This window comes from Electrona antarctica (assembly GCF_951216825.1).
Source record: "Electrona antarctica genome assembly, chromosome: 9".
In the NCBI taxonomy this organism is placed as follows: Eukaryota; Metazoa; Chordata; class Actinopteri; order Myctophiformes; family Myctophidae; genus Electrona; species Electrona antarctica.
Window position 1 is genome coordinate 10,410,940 of NC_136790.1, and position 22,469 is coordinate 10,433,408.

Genomic DNA, 22,469 nt, shown 5'->3' on the forward strand with positions numbered 1-22,469 from the left:
ATCTGGCACGCCCTATGAAATCAAGCCTCGCCCTCGTTTTTGCGACATGAACAACTGCAATACGACCTGGAAACCATGGATACAGGAAAAACGTACTGCCGGCCTCACCCCCCTCTCTCATACACACACACACACACACACACACACACACACACACACAACTTGCAAGCCCAACTAACTGGTGTGTTGTATCTTAAATAAATAAAGAACGAACACCTGCATGAATTAAATAATTCCCTCTCACCTGTTTCCCTCTCACCTCGCTTGCCTTTCTGTCATGTCCACGCACGCACGCACGCACCTCAAGGCTACATGACACATCGCATCGCCATGAATGGAATACGTTTGTAGGCCTATAATAATTTTACCCATTCGTGCGCAGTGCACGGCGAAGGCGATCAGTGAGACTGCGCACTGCTGTGATAAGTCCTGTGGGTGAGTCAGTGATGCCTGCATGAGAGATAGGCTACCATGTCGTCAAGGCAGTCATAATCAACGTTTATGGAGTGATTTGATCATTGATGAACGAATCATAAACATATGGATGAAGGTTTGCATGTGTGCCGGTATGTGCTGGCCTGGGCTGGCGACGCACGCCTCCCGACCCCCGAAAATGATCTCGCTTTTATCTGAACTGTCAAAGCGCTTATTTAAATGGTGAATGATTAAGCCCCTTACGCCTATAGCCTGCTACAATTGCAAATAGGCAAGCTGTATGATTGTCACTTGGAAATAAAGGCGTGCAGTCCATGTGCCTTTTTTAAAAATAATATCACAGTGATTCTATAGGCATCTGATGTCACGCTCATGCCGCATGCGATGCGCTCCCAAATCATCTCACAAGTGCGCTCGCATAACAAGGCCAGTAAAGCACTGTTTGATTAAGCACAAACTAATACATTGTAAACATGTTATATTGTTTTTAATTGCGCGATTTTAATTACTTGTAAAGTTGGAAATCTCTCTTTTTCTTTTTCTTTTTACATGTATATACATACAGTTTTATATTAACATTTTAGGAGTGAAAACATATGTTTAGATGCCTGTGACAGCGTGTCAGCAGTTCAGACAATGCTGCTCCGCTGTTCTACGACAGAAAAACAGGTGAGGACAAAGCGTACGACAGCTCCCGACCAGACGTGAGTTTTGTCCTGGCTCAAGTTCAAAATCAAACGTTGGCGCAAATGGTAAATGCCGAAAATTGCGGTAATTTCGGCGTACACCCATATTTTGGCGTACGCACGGTTGATAAATGAGGGCCTAAGTGTCCCACTTGGACCCCCTTTCCACCGGTTGGTTCCCAATGGGAACCTGTTCAGTTCTTTTTGGTTCTTAGTAGTCCATGAGCCAGAGCTTCAAAATTGGTGGGAAAAACTAGACGTATATTAAATTGTTTATCATCATATCATCATCATCATCATCATCATCATACTATAATTCAGTCAATGTCTGTCTGTCTGTCTGTCTGAATGTGTGACAGAAACACTGCCGTATCTCCTCACCGGCTGCACCAATCGCTCCCACCTTTCACACAGGCATTGACCATAATAGTATGGAGGTCTTAACGAAGCCCTTTTTCCAATTTAACAAATTATAAATTAATAATGAATTTATTAGTGAATAAAAAAATATTTAAACATCTAAAATGTGTAATACAATAAATAATTGTCTTTGTGTAAGTACTCAATTGGGGAAGTTTCATGGTGATAACAATCTAATATAGGTTTAGTTTTGCCCATTCAATTCATAATTAACATTCCAATTTTGGAGCTCTGGCTCATGGACTAAGAGAACTTAGAAGAACTGAAGCGGTTCCCATTGGGAACCAACCGGTGGAAAAGGGGCTGTTGTAATCTAAGTACTGGACCCTCGTCTGGTTTGACAGACAGGTAGTGTGTGCAGGCTGGGTGGTGTGTGACAATCCTGTTGAAGTATTCCTTTGGTACGGCGACTGCGGCGGCGGGTACCCGGGAGAACAAATTAACGAGACACGAGACAGTATCACGCTAAGGTTCACAAAGTTTATTACACAAACAGGAAACATATATAGTGCTGGATCATAATGACGTGACAATAAGATATGAGACAGAAGAACGTGCCTACTGCAGCAAGGCTGACCTTGCTGCCGCCGAGATGGCTCTCGTAGCCTATCTATAAAGTATGCTACAGTACCGGCAGTACACAATACATATCAAGTACACTGTATCTCAAGTTCAAGTACATAGACTAAGATGTACTGTGCATGGGCTAATATCATAACAGGGGCCTTGTAAAAGACACGTCACTTACATCTGGTGTCCCTCTTCTGGCATGTCACAAGAGGTGAAAATAGCAGAACTACAGGGCAGAGGCTCACAACGCATCTCACTGCCATGCAGGCCAAGAGATTTGGTGTAGTTGGGAAAGGCAGGGGACCAATTACAGATATACTTGTCGATCACTGTCAACGAGGTATATACATTTTAATTGGTTAAATGATCACAAGAACCAGTGCGAATTTGAAGACAATTACGATTGTTTCAAAGAAAGTAAGATACTGTACCAGTTTAACCAAGTATCTGTCTAAACAACATGCTATCTAAATAACTAAGAGCGGTGATCTAACCCAGGGGTGGGCAACTTTGATTATTTAGATGGCCACTATATTTCCACAATCACGCCATTGCATATTACTGTCTTAGAAAAAATAGACGATCTACAAGCTAAAAACCTGTCACACGTTTTGAGCTTGTAGATCAGCTATTTTTGCCATTATTTGAATTGAAATCCTGAATAGTTTTTTGCTATTTTTGAATTGGAATCCTGAAAAGTAACATTTTTATTTAATTTCAAATGCCCTTCAAATGCCTTTAATTATAGTTATGTTAACTTTATGAACTAAATACAAATACATTGGACATAAAAAAAAGACAATAACATTTGAATCCTACTCATTAAGCTACTAATTTAGAAGTGAAGGTGGGGGCTGGGTCGCCCATGTATGATCTAACCCCTGAGCTATTGAGCCCTGGCAAGAGACTGCTACAGCATCACTGTGCAAATGTAGCTTTCTGTATGCTTCCATTTATGAATGCAGCATCATTTCCTCCACTATTTAATAATTAACATATCTCAGATGTTAATAATTTAACGACTCAAGCCTAAGCCCTGTTTTATGCTTCGTCATCATGATGGTGTCACGTGGCAGAAGTAGCCGATCTGCAAGCTCGCAACATTGTGAGCTTGTAATGACGTTAATGATACAAATACTTCTGCAATGGAATATGTTACATAGACCATATCCATATAGCTGCTGATTCACACCATAATGGATCAGAAAATCACATTACAGTCTAATCAGATCCTCTCTCTCTCTCTCTCTCTCTCTCTCTCTCTCTCTCTCTCTCTCTCTCTCTCTACAGTGCGACCTCATCTACACTTTCTTTCATCCTCTGCAAAGAGACGAGAGACCAGGGACAGTGGTCAACACTCTACAGAACAAACCTGCTGGTACACACACACACACACACACACACACACACACACACTACATTTCAAAGACAGATTATTGTACTTCTTTCTTTTCAAAATCTTTTTATTTCCTTTTTATAACAGTATGGGTGGTCACAGGTTCATAGAAAAAATAAAAATAAAATATCAGATTTTAGTATCAGTGACTGAGGTAAACAAACGTACTGTATAAATCACAGAGATCGTGGGCAGACATAATGAAAAGACTGTTAGTGCAAAACATGCCCCTTCAAGATAAAAGAAACATTTTCTCCCCTTCTAGTCCCAATTTAGTATAGCCAATTCCCAATTCCCCAGCCTCTCTACAAGTACTCCATCTCTGCTAACCCCCACAATCAGTCATTGGGAGGGTGAAGAAAGCCTCGGGTCTCCTCCGATACCCGGGCCATCAAGCCAACATCTTCTTTACACCCGACAGTGAAAGGTCTCACTAGGGGGGCGAGATTATTGTACTTCTACTCCACTACATTTCTAGGAAGGGAAAAAGAACATTATCTCTTATAAATGTAATTATAAATTTTGATCCCACAATAATGCCCATAATTCTGGGCATTATTCTCCCTCTGCCAACCTGGGGAGAGCCCCGAACTGAGATCATACTTCCATCAACGCATGAGGAGTGAGCAGGCCGCTTCTTATCACCTGATGGGGGGGAGTTCACCAGGTAGGACGTAGCGCGTGGAAGGAACACGTTATTCCAACCAGTTCCTTTCCCCTCCATCACGCGCCCTGGCTGATCAGGGGGAGGCAGAGTAATAAAAAGAACAGTAGGCTATAGATAAACCCACTAGCCGATCTTCTGTTTTCACTCTATTATTAATATTTTTAAAAGATTTATGGAAAATCTTAGAATTTATATCATACTTCAAAATGTACTTCGTAATATATTATATTGTACTTCGAAAATGTACTTATGTACGTAATTTGTAAGGCAAGTGCTCCAGTACCTAACTCAAGTACAAATTTGACAGAGCAACTTTCACTTTCACAGTCGAGTAATATTTGACCTGGAGTATCTATTCCACTCACGTACTGGGGTTGAGTACTATTTGACCTGGAGTATCTATTCCACTCACGTACTGGGGTTGAGTACTATTTGACCTGGAGTATCTATTCCACTCACGTACTGGGGTTGAGTACTATTTGACCTGGAGTATCTATTCCACTCACGTACTGGGGTTGAGTACTTTGTCTACCACTGCTCACATGCACTGTGTGTCACTGTGCTTCAGTTAAGAGGGCGAACTGTACACGTGAAACAAAATGCATAGCATGGTCAAAGTGCTCCACACACACATACACACACACACACACACACACATCACACACACACACACACGCACGATGAGAAGTGCAAAGTCCATCATGTTCCCGACGCAATCTGCCAGAGATTGTTGACCTAAGTCACCAGAATAGATTTGTCTAATAAGCGTGACATTTTACAACACACACACACACACACACACACACACACACACACACACACAGTTTTGACATTTTTTCTGCCAATCAAAATACCCTTTCAGGCATGATAAGAATTTGACTTGATTCATTCGGAATTTTATTGTGACACCAATCCAGTTTCAGTGAACTGAAAAACATTTGCCTAGAGAATGTCAGTCCAAACACAGAAACACACATAGCGAGTCATTACACTGATATGCTAATAAATAAATCTCTCACAAACAACCACGTCTGTGTCTGTGTGTGTGTGTGTGTGTGTGTGTGTGTGTGTGTGTGTGTGTGTGTGTGTGTGTGTGTGTGTGTGTGTGTGTGTGTGTGTGTGTGTGTGTGTGTGTGTGTGTGTGTGTGTGTGTGTGTGTGTGTGTGTGTGTGTGTGTGTGTGTGTGTGTGTGTGTGTGTGTGTCATTTTCCATTTGTTTGTCCAGCTGAGTTGTCAATGCAAACCTGGACTCCAGTGGTGGGGACAGTGGCGGGCGAGGTTAAACTCTCCATCTCCTACAAAAATGACAAACTCTTCATCATGGTTATGCACATACGAGGCCTGGTCAGTGTGTGTTTGTGCTTCATTCAATGCAAATTAATGTTTGTAGAATAGAATAGAATGTTATTGAGTGGTGCAACCACTCCAAGGAACAGCAATGTCCGTATTAACCTATGTGACTGTGTGTTAACCTATGTGACTGTGTGGCTATGTGTGTGGCTATGTGACTATGAGTACCAGTAGGGGCAAAAGTGGCGCTGTTGTGCCAGAAATAGAGAGAGAGAGAGATAGTGTTGCACTGTTGCCTAGTAATAATTACAGAGAGAGAGAGAGGCAGGGGCAGAGGGGAGTTGCACCACTCAGTTCACACAGGTGTGATTTTTTTGTCTAATGAGTGGAAATGTAGAAACAAGAATGATACAATATGAGGACATACAGTACAGTAATAGTGGTGTGCGTGTGTGCATGTGTGCGTGCGTGTGTGCGCGTGCAAGCTTGTAGATCTGCTATTTCTGCTTTTTTTAATGTATGAACATTTTTCAAGATCGAAACGATTATGACAAAAGAATTGCGATTAGATTACTAGATTATGATTATGTAATGATAGTGACAGGCCTATGTGTGCTCTGTACCCCAGCATCCCCTTCAGGATGGGACAGACCCAGACCCTTACGTGAAGCTGTACCTCCTCCCTGACCCCCAGAAGACTGGCAAGAGGAAGACCAAGGCTGCACGCCGCACCTGCAACCCCACTTACAACGAGATGGTAAACTCAATCCCACAACCCCCACCTAGGGTCCCACAACCCCCACCTAGGGCTGTCACGACTAACCCTAACCCTAACCCTAACCCAACCCCCACCTAGGGCTGTCACCACTACGCATTTAACCCTAACCCCCACCTAGGGCTGTCACCACTACGACACAACCCCCACCTAGGGCTGTCACGACTACGCATTTAAGTTGACGCTTAATTGTCACACAAATAATAACGCTTTAACCCATTTAGGCCTGACGTCGAAATAAAAAAAAAAGTATTCTGAAAGAATATATATTCAAAGATTTGTGCCGCATTTTCATGATTTTTCAATTTGTTTGCCTTTTTTTGTTTGCCTTTTACCCTTCATAATCACAAATTGCAAAGCGCAGATACAGCTGTATGACAAATAACTTAAATCTAAACAAAATCACAATTTTTTTTCTGTACAAAAAAAAAGCTAAGCTAAAATAATGTGATTATCTCAAATAATTGCGATTAGATGATAATGTAATTATAGTGACATTGATTGATTGATTGATTGAAAATTTTATTAACAGTTTGCAGAATTACAGTACATTTCAGACAGGCCTGCCCCCACCACCCTTATGGTTGATTTATACTTCATAGTAGGGGCCGTGTCATGTACCAAAAATATCATGGTGAGCTTTTAGATCTACTATTTCCTGGACACGACACCGGTGTGCCACCACGTAAAACTCGGGACACAAAAGCCCACTTTGTCCTCCGTCTTTGTGACGTCGTGCATGTATGGGACTTTGCTCTGGACTGCGTGCATGCGTCCAGGCGGGGCACACGCAGTCAGTCATGCATGTTAACGTCACTCAGTCAGCCGACTGTCAGGAGGACACTAGTCACAGCTCCTACACTCCTAAGGCTTCGTACACACATAAAGAACAACTGTGCTGTGCTCTGCCTGTGTTTCATGGCCGCCCCAATGCTTTTCCAATGGAAGTCACGTGGTTTGACCAAACACTTGTGTCTGATTGCCCCCCCCTCCCCCCATCACACACAACTGTTTGGTCAAACCACGTGACTTCCATTGGAAAAGCATTGAGGCGGCCATGAAACACGGACAGCACAGAGCATGTTCGTCTGATATGTGTGTACGAAGCCTCAGACAGCCTGTTATGTGGAAATCTCAATCCTACACTGACACTGCTGGCCGGTTGCCCAGCCGCCACCGCCACTCACACACACACTGCTGGCGGGTTGCCCAGCCGCCACCGCCACTCACACACACTCGTTAAAGGAAAAATATATATCTTTAGATACCACAGAATCAGTTTACTCTGCCACGTGACGCATAAATAACATATACTGTACATTCCATATATATATATATATATATATATATATATATATATATATATATATATATATATATATATACATACAGCTACAGTATATAATCGAAAGAGTAATCGACAAGACATTTTTTCGATAATTGCAGTAGTGTGAAATCAGAAATACGGACAAAGTCTGACTTTGCTTTCATCCGTCGTCTGTGCCGTGTTCAGTTGGTGTATGACCGCATCCCTCGCGGGGACCTGGAGCAGAGGGTGATCCATCTGCGGGTACTGGGAGACGGGCCTTTCTGGGAGAACACCCAGCTGGGAGAGACCTTCATCCCACTGAAGAAGCTCGTGCCCGGCCAACACTGGGTCGACTGGCACCAGCTGGGCGCAGCAGGCGCAGAGTCTGCCCGCTGAGAGTCATGGAACAGCTGTGTGTGTGTGTGTGTGTGTGTGTGCGCGTGCGTGCACGTGTCTTTGTGTGTCTGTGTGTGTCTGTGTGTGCGCGGGGGAGAGAGACAGCCACAGTTCTCCAGTCTATAGTACTAGACTTATTTCCCCCAGTGGGGGTGCATGATGGATCTCTTTCCTAAGTGGGACCTACAGTGAAAAGTGTGTGTGTGCACGTGTGTGTGTGTGTGTGTGTCCATCTCTCTGGAGTTTTACCAGTGGATGAAGAAGGATGGCTTGACGGACGTCCCACTCCAGCCAGCCCAACGAGTGATTAACCCTAAGAGTGACCACAGGAGGAGACTACTCCTACTGGATGGACATGCGTTTGGAAAGGAAATATTTCGTTAGACTTCATTGCTGTTGAAAAGCCTTGCTGTGCTGACCCACAACCCACGTGGGCTCCGTCCCACGGGACCATGATGCGGCCCATCAAGAAGACCACCTGCAAAACCCTGATGAGAAAGGGCGGTTACGAAATAACGGGCTAGCCCCGCCCCACTGCCTCCTGCCTTAGGGAGTCATAAGTTATTTCTTATTTCTTTTTAAGTTATTTCTTTTTTCAAATACCTAATTCCTTATTTGGATGCTGATGCGTCTTAATTTTGAGCTTGATTTGGTGCAAGTCTATGATTTTTCCTAATTATCTTTTCTGTGTATTACTCGGATGTTTTGAATGTAGATATTAGGGACACGTGGATATTGTCATGGGTTCAGTCTTTCAGAATTGAGAAAGTGAAGGTATGGCTCTTTTCATACTGTTGTAGGGTAGTGACATACCCACCTATTAACCTGCCTATGGTATGGAATGACTTGGCTACACACCACCACAGCAAGCAGAGATTCTATTGTAATGTTCCCTCGCTTACTTGGCTCTTGTCATCTTTGCTGTGGTCGTAGTTTATCTGTAATATATAGCGCTCAACTGTGTCACAAAATGCCTATACAAGGTCTTTTTACCCTAGGAGAAGTGAGTGAAAATAGGTGCCATAAAACACCCATAGGCCCTGTCGTGAAGTTTCCTAACTGAAGAATGCTAGCCGGACAGAGGAGTAATAAGGCCTTTTCTGTACATACAGTAAAACAGCCTGGCTGCACTATTTGTTATCTTTGAGTAGCTCAGTCTCGTCTTTAAATCGTGTAAAGTGTTTGCTTCTTTAGCGATTTAAGTAAGGGATAGAAACAGACGTGGGAACACAGATTGAAACAGACCTGGGCACACAGATTGCGCCGCTCCTCTTCATGGAATTTAACATTTCAAAATGTGCTGTACATGAACTGACAAAGATGTAGAATATTTTTCATATAGGGAGAGTATTAACAACTGAAAAGTTTAATTGAGTGAGGTTTTTCTTTGCATTTGTGCTCCTGTGTGTTTGCGTGTGTGCATGTGTATACAGAGAGAGGTGGGGCAGAATGAGGAACAAAGAGACTCGTTTAATGATTCACAAACCCTGAAACTGCATACGGAGGTGCTTTTATATCAGTTAACCCCTCTTTTCCGTTAATTTTGTTACGCATTTTGAACTTACAGCATAATGATTAAGTTGGAAATGAATGAAAGGTAGATCTTAACTTGTGCATAACCGTAACCATGCTGTGACAAGTTTCTACAACTGGTTTGAATTTGGCCATCAATGCACGATTTACCATTCAGATAGTTTTAGTTAAATTTTTCAGTAGTTTAGTTTTAATGTTTTACCTCTTTTGTTTATGTCCATCCATCTTCAACCGCTTATCCTTATTCGGGTCGCGGGGGCAGCTCCACCAGAGCTCCAGACTTCCCTCTCAAGTGACTTCCTCCTGGGGGATCCCGAGACGTTCCAAGGCCAGTGAGTCAATGTGTTTCCTCCAACTGCGCCTTGGGTTTCCTCCCAGTGGGACGTGCCTCGAGGACCTCCCTAACAGGACAAAATATGCTGTCTACATTCTACACTGGCTAACGTGTTCAAATGAGAGTTTGGCATCTGCCAGAAATAGTCTTATTGTATGATGATTCTGAGGTTAATATTTTGGTATCAGTGTTTCAGGACTGAAAAATTGGCCCATTAATGTTGAGGCTAAAAATGGCCAAATGCTAAATATTGGTCCCCACAAAAACAAGTTGAAAACCACAACATTTGTGTGCCCTGTGTGAAACCAGTTGAGAACCACTTGTGTAGTACGTACTGCAACTTAACAGGTTGTTAACTATTTAGTATTAATAGTTTAAATAATTGAGGGATTAGGTGCTGGGTACATAATCATGGCTTATTTTTTACGGACCTCAAAAGGAACTGAGACGGAAACCTCAGTGGTTCTTTTTGGTTGTAAAAATCACAAGCCAATATGTAAACTTTTTTTTTTTTTGTCTGAGTTGTTGCTCTTTAGTCTTTTACTCAGTGAGAGTGTCTCACAATCCACTTTTGGGTCATGATGACCCCATGGGTTAAGAAACAGCAGGCCAGAGGGCCTCTAGATGAGTGACCTCAAGGGATTTCAATCCCTGACTCCTACGACACACTGGGAAATAGGGGACAGAATGTAAGTTCAAAATGAACTGGATCTTGTATTACTGTAAATAAGACTGAGAAATATCATTTAATGTGATTTGATTTTCTCCAATTCACTTTTCAGTTTCACGCTCACTTTTTATTTAGATTACAAAGGCTGTATTGTGCAACTTTAATTTTTGAACATGTTTTGTAATATAATTTGCACTAAATAACAAAATAAACTTGAATCGAAATGGAGAGTGTGTCTTATTGTAGTAGCACAGTGTATAATGTGAAACCTACCGTATTCTGGGAAATCTCTGCTGCCAAATAAGATGCAGTAAAAGACAAGATAGGACAAAATAACTTTATTGGTAGTCTAAAGAATTAGGCCAGTGAGGCATCAAAGAATGGCAACAAAATTAAAGGTAAAAACATGTACATTCAAAGTTAGTCTACAGATGAAGACAGCATTTACTGTCTGATGTTTGCTAATAGTTATGCACATGAGAATTATCCAACAGTCATTGACTCCCATTATATTACTTTTCAGCTGGTTTCACCTATTTGCAATATTAAAGTACAAGAAATACGTTTTAAGTGTATACTGCACGTTGGAATGTACCAATGTAACAACATATGCCCAGTTGCCCACATATCGGGTACACTGCTACAGATCAGATTGTGTGTGCAGGCGATTATGTAATACATGTGACAGGCCTATAGTGCCATGTGGCCAGAGTTCTTCAGCACTCTTTCACATAGTGAAGCTGGTGCATGGAAGGAAGCATTGTCCATCCTGAAGACAAGGTGCTGTGAAATGACTGCATATACATATACTGTCATGTTGCATCATTTCAACCTGGGAAACTAAACCCATTCACTACTACTAGTAACATCACCAGCTGGTTTTTCCATGTTCCGAATGGACAGACAATGGAACAATGGAAATGCCTAAAAGTGGGGTAGCGGGTTTTATAATTAATGGCAACTGATGTAATCACAACTCTTTACACGAGCAAAAACGACTGAATTGTTTTGCTCTCCAGAGTCCAGATATAGAATTCCTTGCTCTGCTCACCTCATTTCTTGCCTAGCCCTAGCCTAGAGAATGTTCAGCTGTAATCCTATTATTTGCTGTGTACATACACCATGACCGTCTGGATCGGGACTCAAACCCGCGACACGCTGTCAGTGTCAGCCTGTCAGGCTACATTTGAGCCTAAGTGCCCTGACATGTAGGCCATGGTCCTGGCCTACATTATATAGGCCATGGTCCTGGCCTATATAATGTAGGCCAGGACCATGGCCTACATTATATAGGCCATGGTCCTGGCCTACATTATATAGGCCATGGTCCTGGCCTACATTATGTAGGCCATGGTCCTGGCCTACATTATATAGGCCATGGTCCTGGCCTACATTATATAGGCCATGGTCCTGGCCTACATTATATAGGCCATGGTCCTGGCCTACATTATATAGGCCATGGTCCTGGCCTACATTATATAGGCCATGGTCCTGGCCTACATTATATAGGCCATGGTCCTGGCCTACATTATGTAGGCCATGGTCCTGGCCTACATTATATAGGCCATGGTCCTGGCCTACATTATATAGGCCATGGTCCTGGCCTACATTATATAGGCCATGGTCCTGGCCTACATTATATAGGCCTACTTTATGACCTTTTCCCCCTCTGCTGTCTACACCACATTTTGTTGCCGGAAGGGGACAATCTACCAGCTCACAGCGTATCGCGTTGCGAGCTGGTAGATCTGCCATTTTGAATGTTCGCCAATTTAAGTCCTTGCAATCTTTGCAGTAAAAAGAGATACTCACCACACCCAATAGGCCTTCTAAGTTGTGAATAATGTTAAGTTTCGTGTGCATGAATGTTCTGCTATTCTTCTTTTTTAAGTTGGTCATTTTTTGTTTTGTTCTTTTTTCCCCCCTGTCTGTTCTATCTAATTTCATTGATGTTTATTTGTATTATGAATCCACTTTATTAAATATTAAGTTCACAGACAGTGAAAAATTATACATTTCACTTGCAGGGGTCACATTGCCTTGGAAACAATCATAAGTATTGCACACTTCACTTATACAATGTAACAAGACAAAATGCTGCAATAATAATCTTGGGTAAACTGAATATAGTTGGGTAAATGCAAGTGCCTTATCAAGTATTATTTTTCAAGGAATTCACCTATTGTATGTTTCACATGTCACACGGTCAGAAATGCTGCTGCCATTGACTGTCACTGCACACAGCCCCTATTTTAGTCAACAGGCTTACAAGTCAACAAGTAACTTGAACCTTTACCTACTGCTAGGGATGGTACTGGGCTGGCTTTATAGGCATTTGGGAGAAATTGACTAGAACTCAAAGACTTTTAGAACAAAGCGACAACACCACTGTTTTTGAACATGGTAGAGTGAGAGAAGATTTTATAAGAGGGAAGCTATGCTGTGATGTGCTCCTTTTTCAGGGAGAGAACTGGAAATGTTGATCTTATGAATTTTTAATGAGGGCCGGGTGCTGCAGTCACAGAATGAGGACATAATATATTATGCATACTTTATGAGTGCGTGCATGGTAGGCATTGGCTTGTCCCATAAAACTCATTTGCACTCCACACACAAAAAAGTCACTAAAACAGTATTGTGATTGATCTCCATGCAGTTGGCAAATGAGCTAAAGGCACATATATTGACTACTACATGAAACTATAGAGTCCTCAACTAACCCGATCAATATCTTTTGCAATAATAGAATTATTTATTTTGATAAAGCTCTCAACATTGAGTCACTGCGTTGTGTTCAATGTAATTATCAGAATATATATATATAATACTAATAATAATCTCATCATGTTTTAATTTAACTGCAAAGTATTCATTATTACTTACATGCCTGTGAATGTGGGGCTCCTTTATAACTCTATGGTGTGGGGGAGGGGGGTTACAGTTACAGATGATCCCCTGCTGTGTTTCATCTGCATTGCTGCTGGCCTAGTAATACTGCAATATTATGGGCACAGAAACAGAGTGGTATGGAGATGAAAGCATGTAAGGCGACCGCGGGCCGGGAATGTCTTCAGAATAAATAAAATGTGCATGTTAAAAATAACCATACATCTTGTTGTGTAAATGCATGTGAATTGTCAGTGTGTGCATACAGCCATCTGCAGTCAGATGTGTGTGTACAACGTGAGAAAGGACGTGATGATAAGCATATGGCGGGGGGTGCTGGCACATTTCACTGTCGTTACATAACCAGTCCAGCACGGTGCCTCGGCTCACATGCGTTTCCTTTGACCAGCACACGCTTCAAGTGAAGTCGCAAAATAGCGACGGTCCCTGGCCTGGACCGTTTTGTCATCTCGACGACGATTTAGCGACGGCCCCTAAAGTGTCTGATGAAATCCTCTCCTACGTAGTATATCCCAACTGAAAAGAGAGGCAAACCCACCATACAAGGAAAAGACACGAGAAAAAACGACACATACAGACACAGCTTGCTCGATAGTTTATCTGCGACCGAATTATAGACGGTAAAACTTGTTTTTTGTAAACGAGTCTTGTTCAGAATATATTTGAATCTTAGTTTGTTTGTCCATCTGCGACGACGACGTTATTTTCGGTGCTTCAACTTCCTCCAACGGCCCCCCGTTAGCATTAGCATTTAGCAGCTCGTTGAATGCGAGCGTAGGTAGGGAGCCACCGACCCGGCGTCCTCGTCAAGCCAGAAAAAGACCGAAGACGACACAATGGCCTGCTGTCTTTCTCCGTCTGAAGTGGAGGTCTCTTTATGCTGCAACCTGTCAAGCGACGTTCACTGTTCTCCTCGCCCCGCCGCCGCCGTTTCTTCCACTTGCACGAAGCTAAAGAAGAAGTACCCCAACCACCATTCTTGTCGGCCGAACATCATTCCCGGATCGAGTCCTAACAACGACATGGACGCGCATATTCACAGGATGTCTTCTAGCAGAGGTAACCGCCATGTCTTCGTCTAGAGAGCGGACATGACTGACAGTGGACGTTAACACTGGTGGTCAACATGGACAGCGTTTGGAATTCACTGGAATCGCATTTTAGCCGTTGCAGTTCTGCAGCTGCCTGAAAGGTACTGTTTTTTGACAGCTGTTAGCATTGGTTAGCTTGCTAACTTGACTACCGGTATTAAAACGCCACATTTAGTTAGTTGATATATCACTATAAAAAAATAATATATATATATACATATATCGATTTATTTATATTTCTTTGTGCAAAATATGCAAGAATATGAGTTTTGAGGAAGGTATTTCCGTGAGAGCGGCCCCGGCCTCGTCTCCCACCCGACATGGGGTGGCCTCTCTCGGGCGAGAGAGCCAGGACAGGTCGTGGATCAGCATGTTCTCGAGGCCTGCGCTGTCATTCCTGCAGAAGTACTTACCGGGGCCACCTCGGAATCCTGCTCTGCCAGACAGTGCAACAGGGTGGGCCAGTGAGGATTTCAGACATAACTTAGTTGATGACCAAAGAGCGTTTTTAGGACAACTGGACGAACTGATGCCCACCCTGCAGCATTCGACCCCCCATATGTCGTACCTGCGCTGCGAGCATAGTGGCCCTGCCGGCCTCATCCAGACCGCCGGCGGTGAAACCACCTTGAGTTGGATCACCGCAGGTTCCCTTCAGGAATTGGGGATCCACACTGCTGCTGAAATGGAAATGAACATTAGACAAGAAACTCATACAGGTTATCTGGCGGCAACCGCCAGGAGTGTTCTCAGTCATGTATTTTTGAGTTCACCATCATCAACTCAGGACATAACGCATACCGAAGGAGCAGGTCAGGTGCTCGGCGGGAGGAACTGGTACACAGACGACGCTGGTTTACCTCTGCAGAACGCGGGGAGTACTAGGAACTGGTGGGGTGGGTTCTGGGGAAACGAAGAAAGCCCTCAGAGTTTGCTGTCAAATTTATCATGGGGCAAAGGGGTCCCGTTAACAAGCAAGCATTGTTCACAACAGGAGGGTGGTACAAAAGCTGTTGTTGCCAAGCCAACCGAGCTGTCTGTACAGCTCACTAACAGGCAATCAATGCCAGGGGAAAGCGCTGGACAAAACTGCGACAAAGGGAAGCCTATGGACAATGACAGCCTTCAAACATCCCCACCAGAATCTCTCCAGAGTTCCGAGGGGCTTACACTACAACACCACCAGCCCAGCATTAATGTCTGTGGCATTCTTGATACTGAAGCAACTGAAGCTGCTTGCAGTGAGGTGGCAGTTCTCACCCCAGACCAAGACAATGGCTATTCCAGCCTGGAAGAGGAACACATCATCTGCCAACTTTACATGGTAAAAGCCCCGTGTGAAGAGGAGCCACGGCAGGCGACTGACAGGACGGTGACAGATAAAGAAACTGAGGGCAGGAGTTCTGAGGCCAAGGAGGAAGCAGAGTCTCTAAGTTCCAGGGTGATGGAGGGAGAGGAAGAGGGTGGTGAGGAAGAGGATGATTCTGATATCAGCGAGTCAGAGGATGATGATGAAGGAGAAACGCCCATCGAGGAGGGTCCATCTGCTGCTGCCATGCCTCTTACCCCTCCCTCCTGCCAAAACAAGTCTATCGCTTACATAATGGGCAGCCCCTGCAGCGATGATGATGATGTCAGCCAGTCAGACAGTGAGTTTGACAGCGATGATGACGACGGCTTTGATAGCGAGGGCTCGTCGGAACACTCTGACTCAGATGAAGACGACGACGAGGACTCTGACAACGAAACCTCAGAAGCTACGCGCCTGTGGAACTCCCTGTGCCAAAGCCGGGACCCGTACAACCCACGCAACTTCACCGCCCGCATCACCACCCCAAGGACCATCCCCAACCCTGCCACTGCCACCTCCTCCGCAGCCTCACCCTGCTCCCCACAGTCCTCCCCAGGCTCACCCCCTAACCATAACCCATCACCTCTCTCCACATCCCCGGCCTCCCCGCCCGCCTCCGGGGACAACGACAGCTGGGACGACTCCGCCTCGGCCAGTGAGGTGGATGAAGCGGAGAGCCTGCGCCTGTGGAACTCGTTCAGCTCCCTTTCTGACCCCTTCAGCCCCTTCAGTTTCCAGGGCCCGCTCAGGACGCGAGAGCCTCGTAAAGCAGGCGGTCAGGGGAAGAAGGTCTCCCGGACTCTTCCTCTCTCCCCCTGCCACGCAGCAGCATCAGCAGTGGTGCAGGTGCTCCAGTACCGGGAGGAGGATGCGGAGGAGAGGCTGGACAGTGGCTTCTCTGAACCTGTGGTCAGCGCCGTTGCTGCTTCTACAACCGCCACGCCTTGCTTTGGCACCATCAAAAAGGTAAAGATGTCTATCACTACACCTGTTTTCTGCACTCACACCATCTATCTCTCTTTCATTCATTCATTAATTGATTTGTTCAGTCCATATCCTCACTTTATGGTTATTGAGACTGTTTATTCCAAGACATACCAGATAAAATGTGTATTGTATAGTCTCCTGCTGACAAACAAATTATAAGATGTGTGTTTCTGCTGAAGACTGCATTTACAGCAGGTGTGATGAAATGGTTTTAGGGATTTAATAGTTAATCGATTCATCGCCGTTAGTCGTAAATTAATCGTAAATTATGCGGTTCTATCATTGGGTTGTTTTTCTGTGAATGTAATGTTGTCTGCGCGCGTGTGTGTGGCCGAGGAACACACATACAAAGATGCCATTGCCTGGCCCTGTATTGTCAATGGTCAAATACATATTTGATTAATAAGGAAGGAATATAATATGCCTTTTGTGTTATTTCTGTATATCAGCAAAATGTAGATTTGTATGTTAGACATTGAGGGAAATTAAGATTCTCAGAATCTTTACAAGAACACTGCTTATCAACTAACCGGTTAATTGATCGATAAGCTTATCAAAACATATCAATTAACTAATGCATTAATCGATCATTATTTCATTCACATCCCCAAATGGTATGATTGGACCTGACATAGACCTGTCGTCTTTTCCCAGTCACAGGAGCCAAGGCAAAACAAAGCAAAAATGATGCAATTCATCAAATAAAATAAATAGTAGAGAAATCCCATGTTGCATTTTAGGGTTGATCACTGTGGTGAGCCAAACCCTGCCAGTACACGTTAATCCAGGCTTGTCCAAAAAGATGATGTGCAAGACAATCACAAGCTCACACTTCGTTTTAGTATAAGTTTATTCAAATGGAGGAACATTACATTGCTCCTGTCCTCTCCTACTGATGTAATATACTATTATTGTAATGCAACTTTATTGTGTTGTTTCAACCTGGCCGTGACTTCTCAAAGAATGTGGTCTTTCTCTGTTCTGTCGCCATCATGTGAATGTGGGTCCTATATAGACGGTGATTGTCTGCTTGTGGTGTTGTACATGTGAGAATGAATAGTAGAACACACCCAAGTCATAACCGCATCATGTATTGTAAAAATATGATTCATTTTATGGCATGTCCATTTCCTTGAGTTCAGTTAAATTTTACAATGCAGAGGAGATGTAAATATGTAGCTAAATGAGGAGGAAGTGATGATAGTCTCGTACAACATTGCTTGCATGTGAGCATATCCATTTGTGATTGCAGTTGTCTCTTCATCTGTGCACGTTTTTATGTTCACGTGTTTTGGGACTATGGGAACTTGGAGGTGATGTAAATCCTATGCAACATGTCCCACTTCCAGGTTGTCTGTGATGTGGTAGATGGGGGCTTATTTTGGAAGCTCCCTGGGGAAAGTAGTGTACTTTTTAAAAGCCTACGAAGAAGACCGTAGGTGTAATGTAGAGCATTTTCATAGCCAAATAAGGCTATGTGTATGTCATGTACTGTACTGGTCTGTGGCCACATAGAAAACAATTATGAATGCAGTAACAAAAGTGACAGAATAGACTTGACAAAGACAATGACTGAATGTCTATGTGCTGCTGACTAACAAGTGGGTCTGGATGAGGTTCAGCTAAATGCCTAAATTAGGTCACAGTACTGTATATTAGATTTGTTATTGGCTAGGCTATCCATGTCATCAGCCTTACAGGCCTACCCTATGGCATGATGACAGGAGCAGGTGTCATAGTGAGTACAGTCAGTGTACATGAGAGATGTTTAGTAGCACTGATGACTTTCAGTTTCATCATGTAGTGTTATGGTGTGGAATGGCGGCATTTAAAGCTTAGAAAAGTTGAACTGTATTCCAGCAGTTAGGCTAACGTCTAAATAAATCAAAGTAAGTGACTAGTGAGCCAAGGTTGACTAGACTAATGATTGCTGTGGATTTTATAAATCCTTTCCTTAACAGTTACATCCACACTCGAGCATGCCATGTTACTTAGCAACAGTAACCCAAAATGGTAGAGGAAATGAGAGGCATTCATGCAAAACAGATTACGCTTTATGTGAAAGCTAATGGTGTCTTTGATGCTGCACGGCCCATCCTTATTAGTGTGCACTTCTAAGGAGTGTCTTTGAAAAGATCAGTGTCATATTTTCCCCATCTCTAAACCTGGCCTAGTTATTTTGGGGGTTGTCAAATCGAGACATGGTTCCTAACTTCCTCCATTTCCCAAATGTTCAAGCCATTCTTTCTGTGACGTGTCATCACTGCTTGCACAAGAAAAAAATCACACTTGTGTGAAGTGAGGGGCTCTCTTACCATCATACAACTTCATACATCACATTCTGTGCTCAGCCAATCAAATCATTTCCGTGGTACACGCAGACGCACAAAGCCCGGCATAGGAGGGGCTAGCACCCCTCGGAAAAGGGAAGCATTGCAGTTTCTATGAACTCAACTTGCAACAGTTAAGGTCAACCACGCCAATGCAACTCCTTGCAACTGCCATTGCATGTTGCAATGCAATGGCAATTGATTAAAAAGGTTCAGTGCTTTTTATTTCACTGAACTCGAATCCAAGCTATCAAGGGTTTTTATCTTTCTCCCCCGGCTTCCCTCTCCTATTGACAATTGCCTCTCTCTTTCCTGTCTCCCTCCTCCCTCCCCTGCAGGTGCGCTTCTCTGAAGACATTGAGGAGTTTTTCGCCAGCTGTAGCGAGGAGGAGGACCGGCGAGGTCCCTGGGAGGAACTGGCCAGGGACCGCTGTCGCTTCTCGCGTCGCTGCCAGGAGGTGGAACAGAGCATCGCCTACTGCCTGGAGGCTCAGCACCGCAGCCTGGTGTACCACAGGTTCACCATCTGCTACACCCAGGACACCTGAGGAATGGGTGTCCTGGGTGAGATACAAGCAACTCGTATCTCACTAGCTTGAACATTCTTTTTCACCACAGGATGCATACATATTGGTTTTATCATAGCTTATGAAACACGTGCACAAAAAAAAACGTAGGACGGAAGCATTTGAAGAACTGTTTTGAGTGCTTCCTGAGCTGTGATACCACCACCTATCTCTCAGTTTGTGCTGTTTGTTTATGAGAGACTTGATGAGACTGTGCAGAGCTCGGACTGGCTCCTCGCCATCATTTGGTTTTTGCTGTTTCTTGTTTTAATTCTTTTTGTTTTTCAGTTGAATCTTAGTGGTGTGATGGAGTTGATTTAACATGATTCAGGGCAAAACCACAACTGCATAAATGTGTTATTAAAATGGTATGGACACTATGGTTGGACATTTTTAAGGGCTTAACTTGTGGTTACACTGTGAGGTAGATCTCCCCCTTTAGGTTATTTCAAAATGCATTACAATTTACTTAAAAATTGAACTAGTACTAAAGCCAAGGGAGTCTTCTGGGAAAGTACACTTTCCCCTTAATATTGCACCTCGTGCTGTTTCTGCTCTTGCAACAAGACAAACAGCCAATTACATACTAGTGAGACAGTTTCAATTCAGGTTTTAAATCTGCCTTCAACAACCAGGCGTCTAATTCATTATGAGTATGTCTGTATGTGCCCTGTCCCTAAAGCAGTAGCACTCTCTTGGTTTCACACTGACGGACCTGCTTTTTGCTTCGACACAAACAATTTGGACCCAAACCTAAATGACAGTATTTTCCGTTACTTTGACGTTTCACCAGCAGAATGGCAAGACCACTGTAGTTCCGTAACGGCCCCCTGAGCACTTTTGGAAGTTGAACAGACAAGGACAAACTCAGTATCACATCAAGGATTTTAAGGGTTTTGGTAAGAGTGATCTTAGTATTTAGATACCACCTGGTGTTGCATTCAGCTAGAGTTGGTATACTTCTCAAGTTCTCAGTAATCAGTTTTTGATCTTCAATGCCAAAGAAAGTTATAATTTTAACCTGGGTAATTTAGTGTTTAACACGCCTGGTTGACACAGTATTTCTTTCCCTTTAGTCTTTGAAAACCCATGTTCAGGAACCTTGAACTAAATAGTATTGAATATGGGATGATTTTAACAGATTACGACAATTGCAGAATGCAGATACTAATCACTAATGATAATACATCTTGAGTATTCAAAACATTTATTCTATTGATTCAAATATGTTTGGTAATGCCAACCGTGGTATTCAAACGTTCTGCCTTTTATATTTATACAGCTTCTATACACAACTGTAAGGTATTTTTAGTTCCAAGTAAATCCCAACAGGGATTAGAAGTACTATATTGAGGGTGAAGAATCTCATGGAAATGTATCTTCATCCTGACTGAGGCTCTGTTATAAAGCAGTCTCTTCCCTGTGTCCAAATTAACTTTGTCGTAAAATTGTTTCGTAATGCATCCATTGGAACTCGGCCCCTTGTGTGTGTGACCTAAATATGTTTCCAACTTTCCATATAGTTGCAAACGTGAATTTTAGTCTAAAATGTATTGCTGTTGGACAAGATGAGAGGCGACATCCTGCATTGTGTCTAACAAACGTGTTCATGCCGCTATTTATTAAATTAAACCTTTCCAGTTTGAGTGAATGTAAAAAAATATTTTTGCAATATTGTGGAAATGCATCCTAAGTTGCATGAAGATATTTGGATGGAAATGGCTACAGAGAAGCCGTCTTTAATGGACTTTACAACCCTTTACGTCTGTCGCTCTGTCCAGAGCAAGTGTGGTGATCTTTGCTTCAATTGAACAACGTGTTAACCATGGGACTGCTAAAGCAAAATACAGGGATGGAAGATGTCATCAAATGAGACTTGGCAGAACTGAACTTTGGGTAACGAAGAAAATGGGACTGATATGCATTTTGGTGTTACTCTACAATTAACCAAATCAGTTTTATTTTTGTAAAACATAGTTTGGTGGACAAGTTATGCTTAAGCATTTCCTTAACAGCAAATTTGAATGGCATTCATTCAGTGGAAATAAATCAATATTTAATGATGTGCATTGTTTTGTGTTCATTTCAGCACTCAAGCTTAATTTTCAATATTCTTCTCGGCCTGTCCACCAGTGTTGTTTTTGTCGACTAAAACTAAGACAAAAATGTTCGTCGACTACCTTTTCACTGACGAAAACTAATGGAAACTATTCAAGAGACTAAGACTAAAACTAAAATCAAAATGTACTGCCAAAAACAACACTGCTGTCCACTTAAGTTGAGGCTCTTCCAATAAGGATAACTGCTGCTCCTATTATGCTGCTGTAAAGATGGAGAGAAATGGGACTGGTTGAGCCAGTAAAATGATTGGTGAATGTTTAAAGCAGTCCTTTTTAAAGGTGGTTAGAATGCATGGTCACAGACCTAGTTGTGACATCGTGTGACAAAATGAATATTTTGTAGAAGTAGAATGATGTTTCAATGAATAGAATGAAAAGTACCTCAATTACAAAAGCAGTCGTTCTATATCCCAGTAAATACACCAGCACCACGTGACATTCTAGGCCAATTCCACTTCATATTTCCAAATTATAGTGGAAAAGGGTCAATAAGGATAAGGTTGTGATATGGGCACTCAATAGTGCCTCCTTGAGGTTGGTTTATTAATTACAGAAAGGATGAACAATGTCCCACAATTTGACACGAGGGCAACAGATTCATTGCCTCAGCAGCAAAAGGAGCATCCAAAACAATCT

At 43.0% G+C, this 22,469-nt stretch overlaps 2 protein-coding genes across 3 annotated transcripts in view; both read left to right on the forward strand.

The window, feature by feature from the left end:
* pik3c2b (phosphatidylinositol-4-phosphate 3-kinase, catalytic subunit type 2 beta) overlaps positions 1-10,709 on the forward strand; it is a 98,324-nt gene extending 87,615 nt beyond the window's left edge. For both annotated transcript variants that reach the window (XM_079511297.1, XM_079511298.1), the window contains exons 30-33: positions 3,402-3,489; positions 5,400-5,518; positions 6,093-6,221; positions 7,753-10,709. In XM_079511297.1, the coding sequence (XP_079367423.1) occupies positions 3,402-3,489; positions 5,400-5,518; positions 6,093-6,221; positions 7,753-7,944 (528 nt within the window). In that variant the 3' untranslated portion in view covers positions 7,945-10,709. The remainder of the gene's footprint in view (positions 1-3,401; positions 3,490-5,399; positions 5,519-6,092; positions 6,222-7,752) is intronic.
* A 3,059-nt stretch (positions 10,710-13,768) lies between these two features.
* ppp1r15b (protein phosphatase 1, regulatory subunit 15B) lies at positions 13,769-21,776 on the forward strand. The gene is made up of 2 exons (XM_079511299.1): positions 13,769-16,796; positions 19,486-21,776. The coding sequence occupies exons 1-2, from the start codon at positions 14,742-14,744 to the stop codon at positions 19,693-19,695; spliced, it is 2,265 nt and encodes a 754-aa protein (XP_079367425.1). The 5' UTR covers positions 13,769-14,741; the 3' UTR covers positions 19,696-21,776.
* Positions 21,777-22,469: the final 693 nt, after the last annotated feature.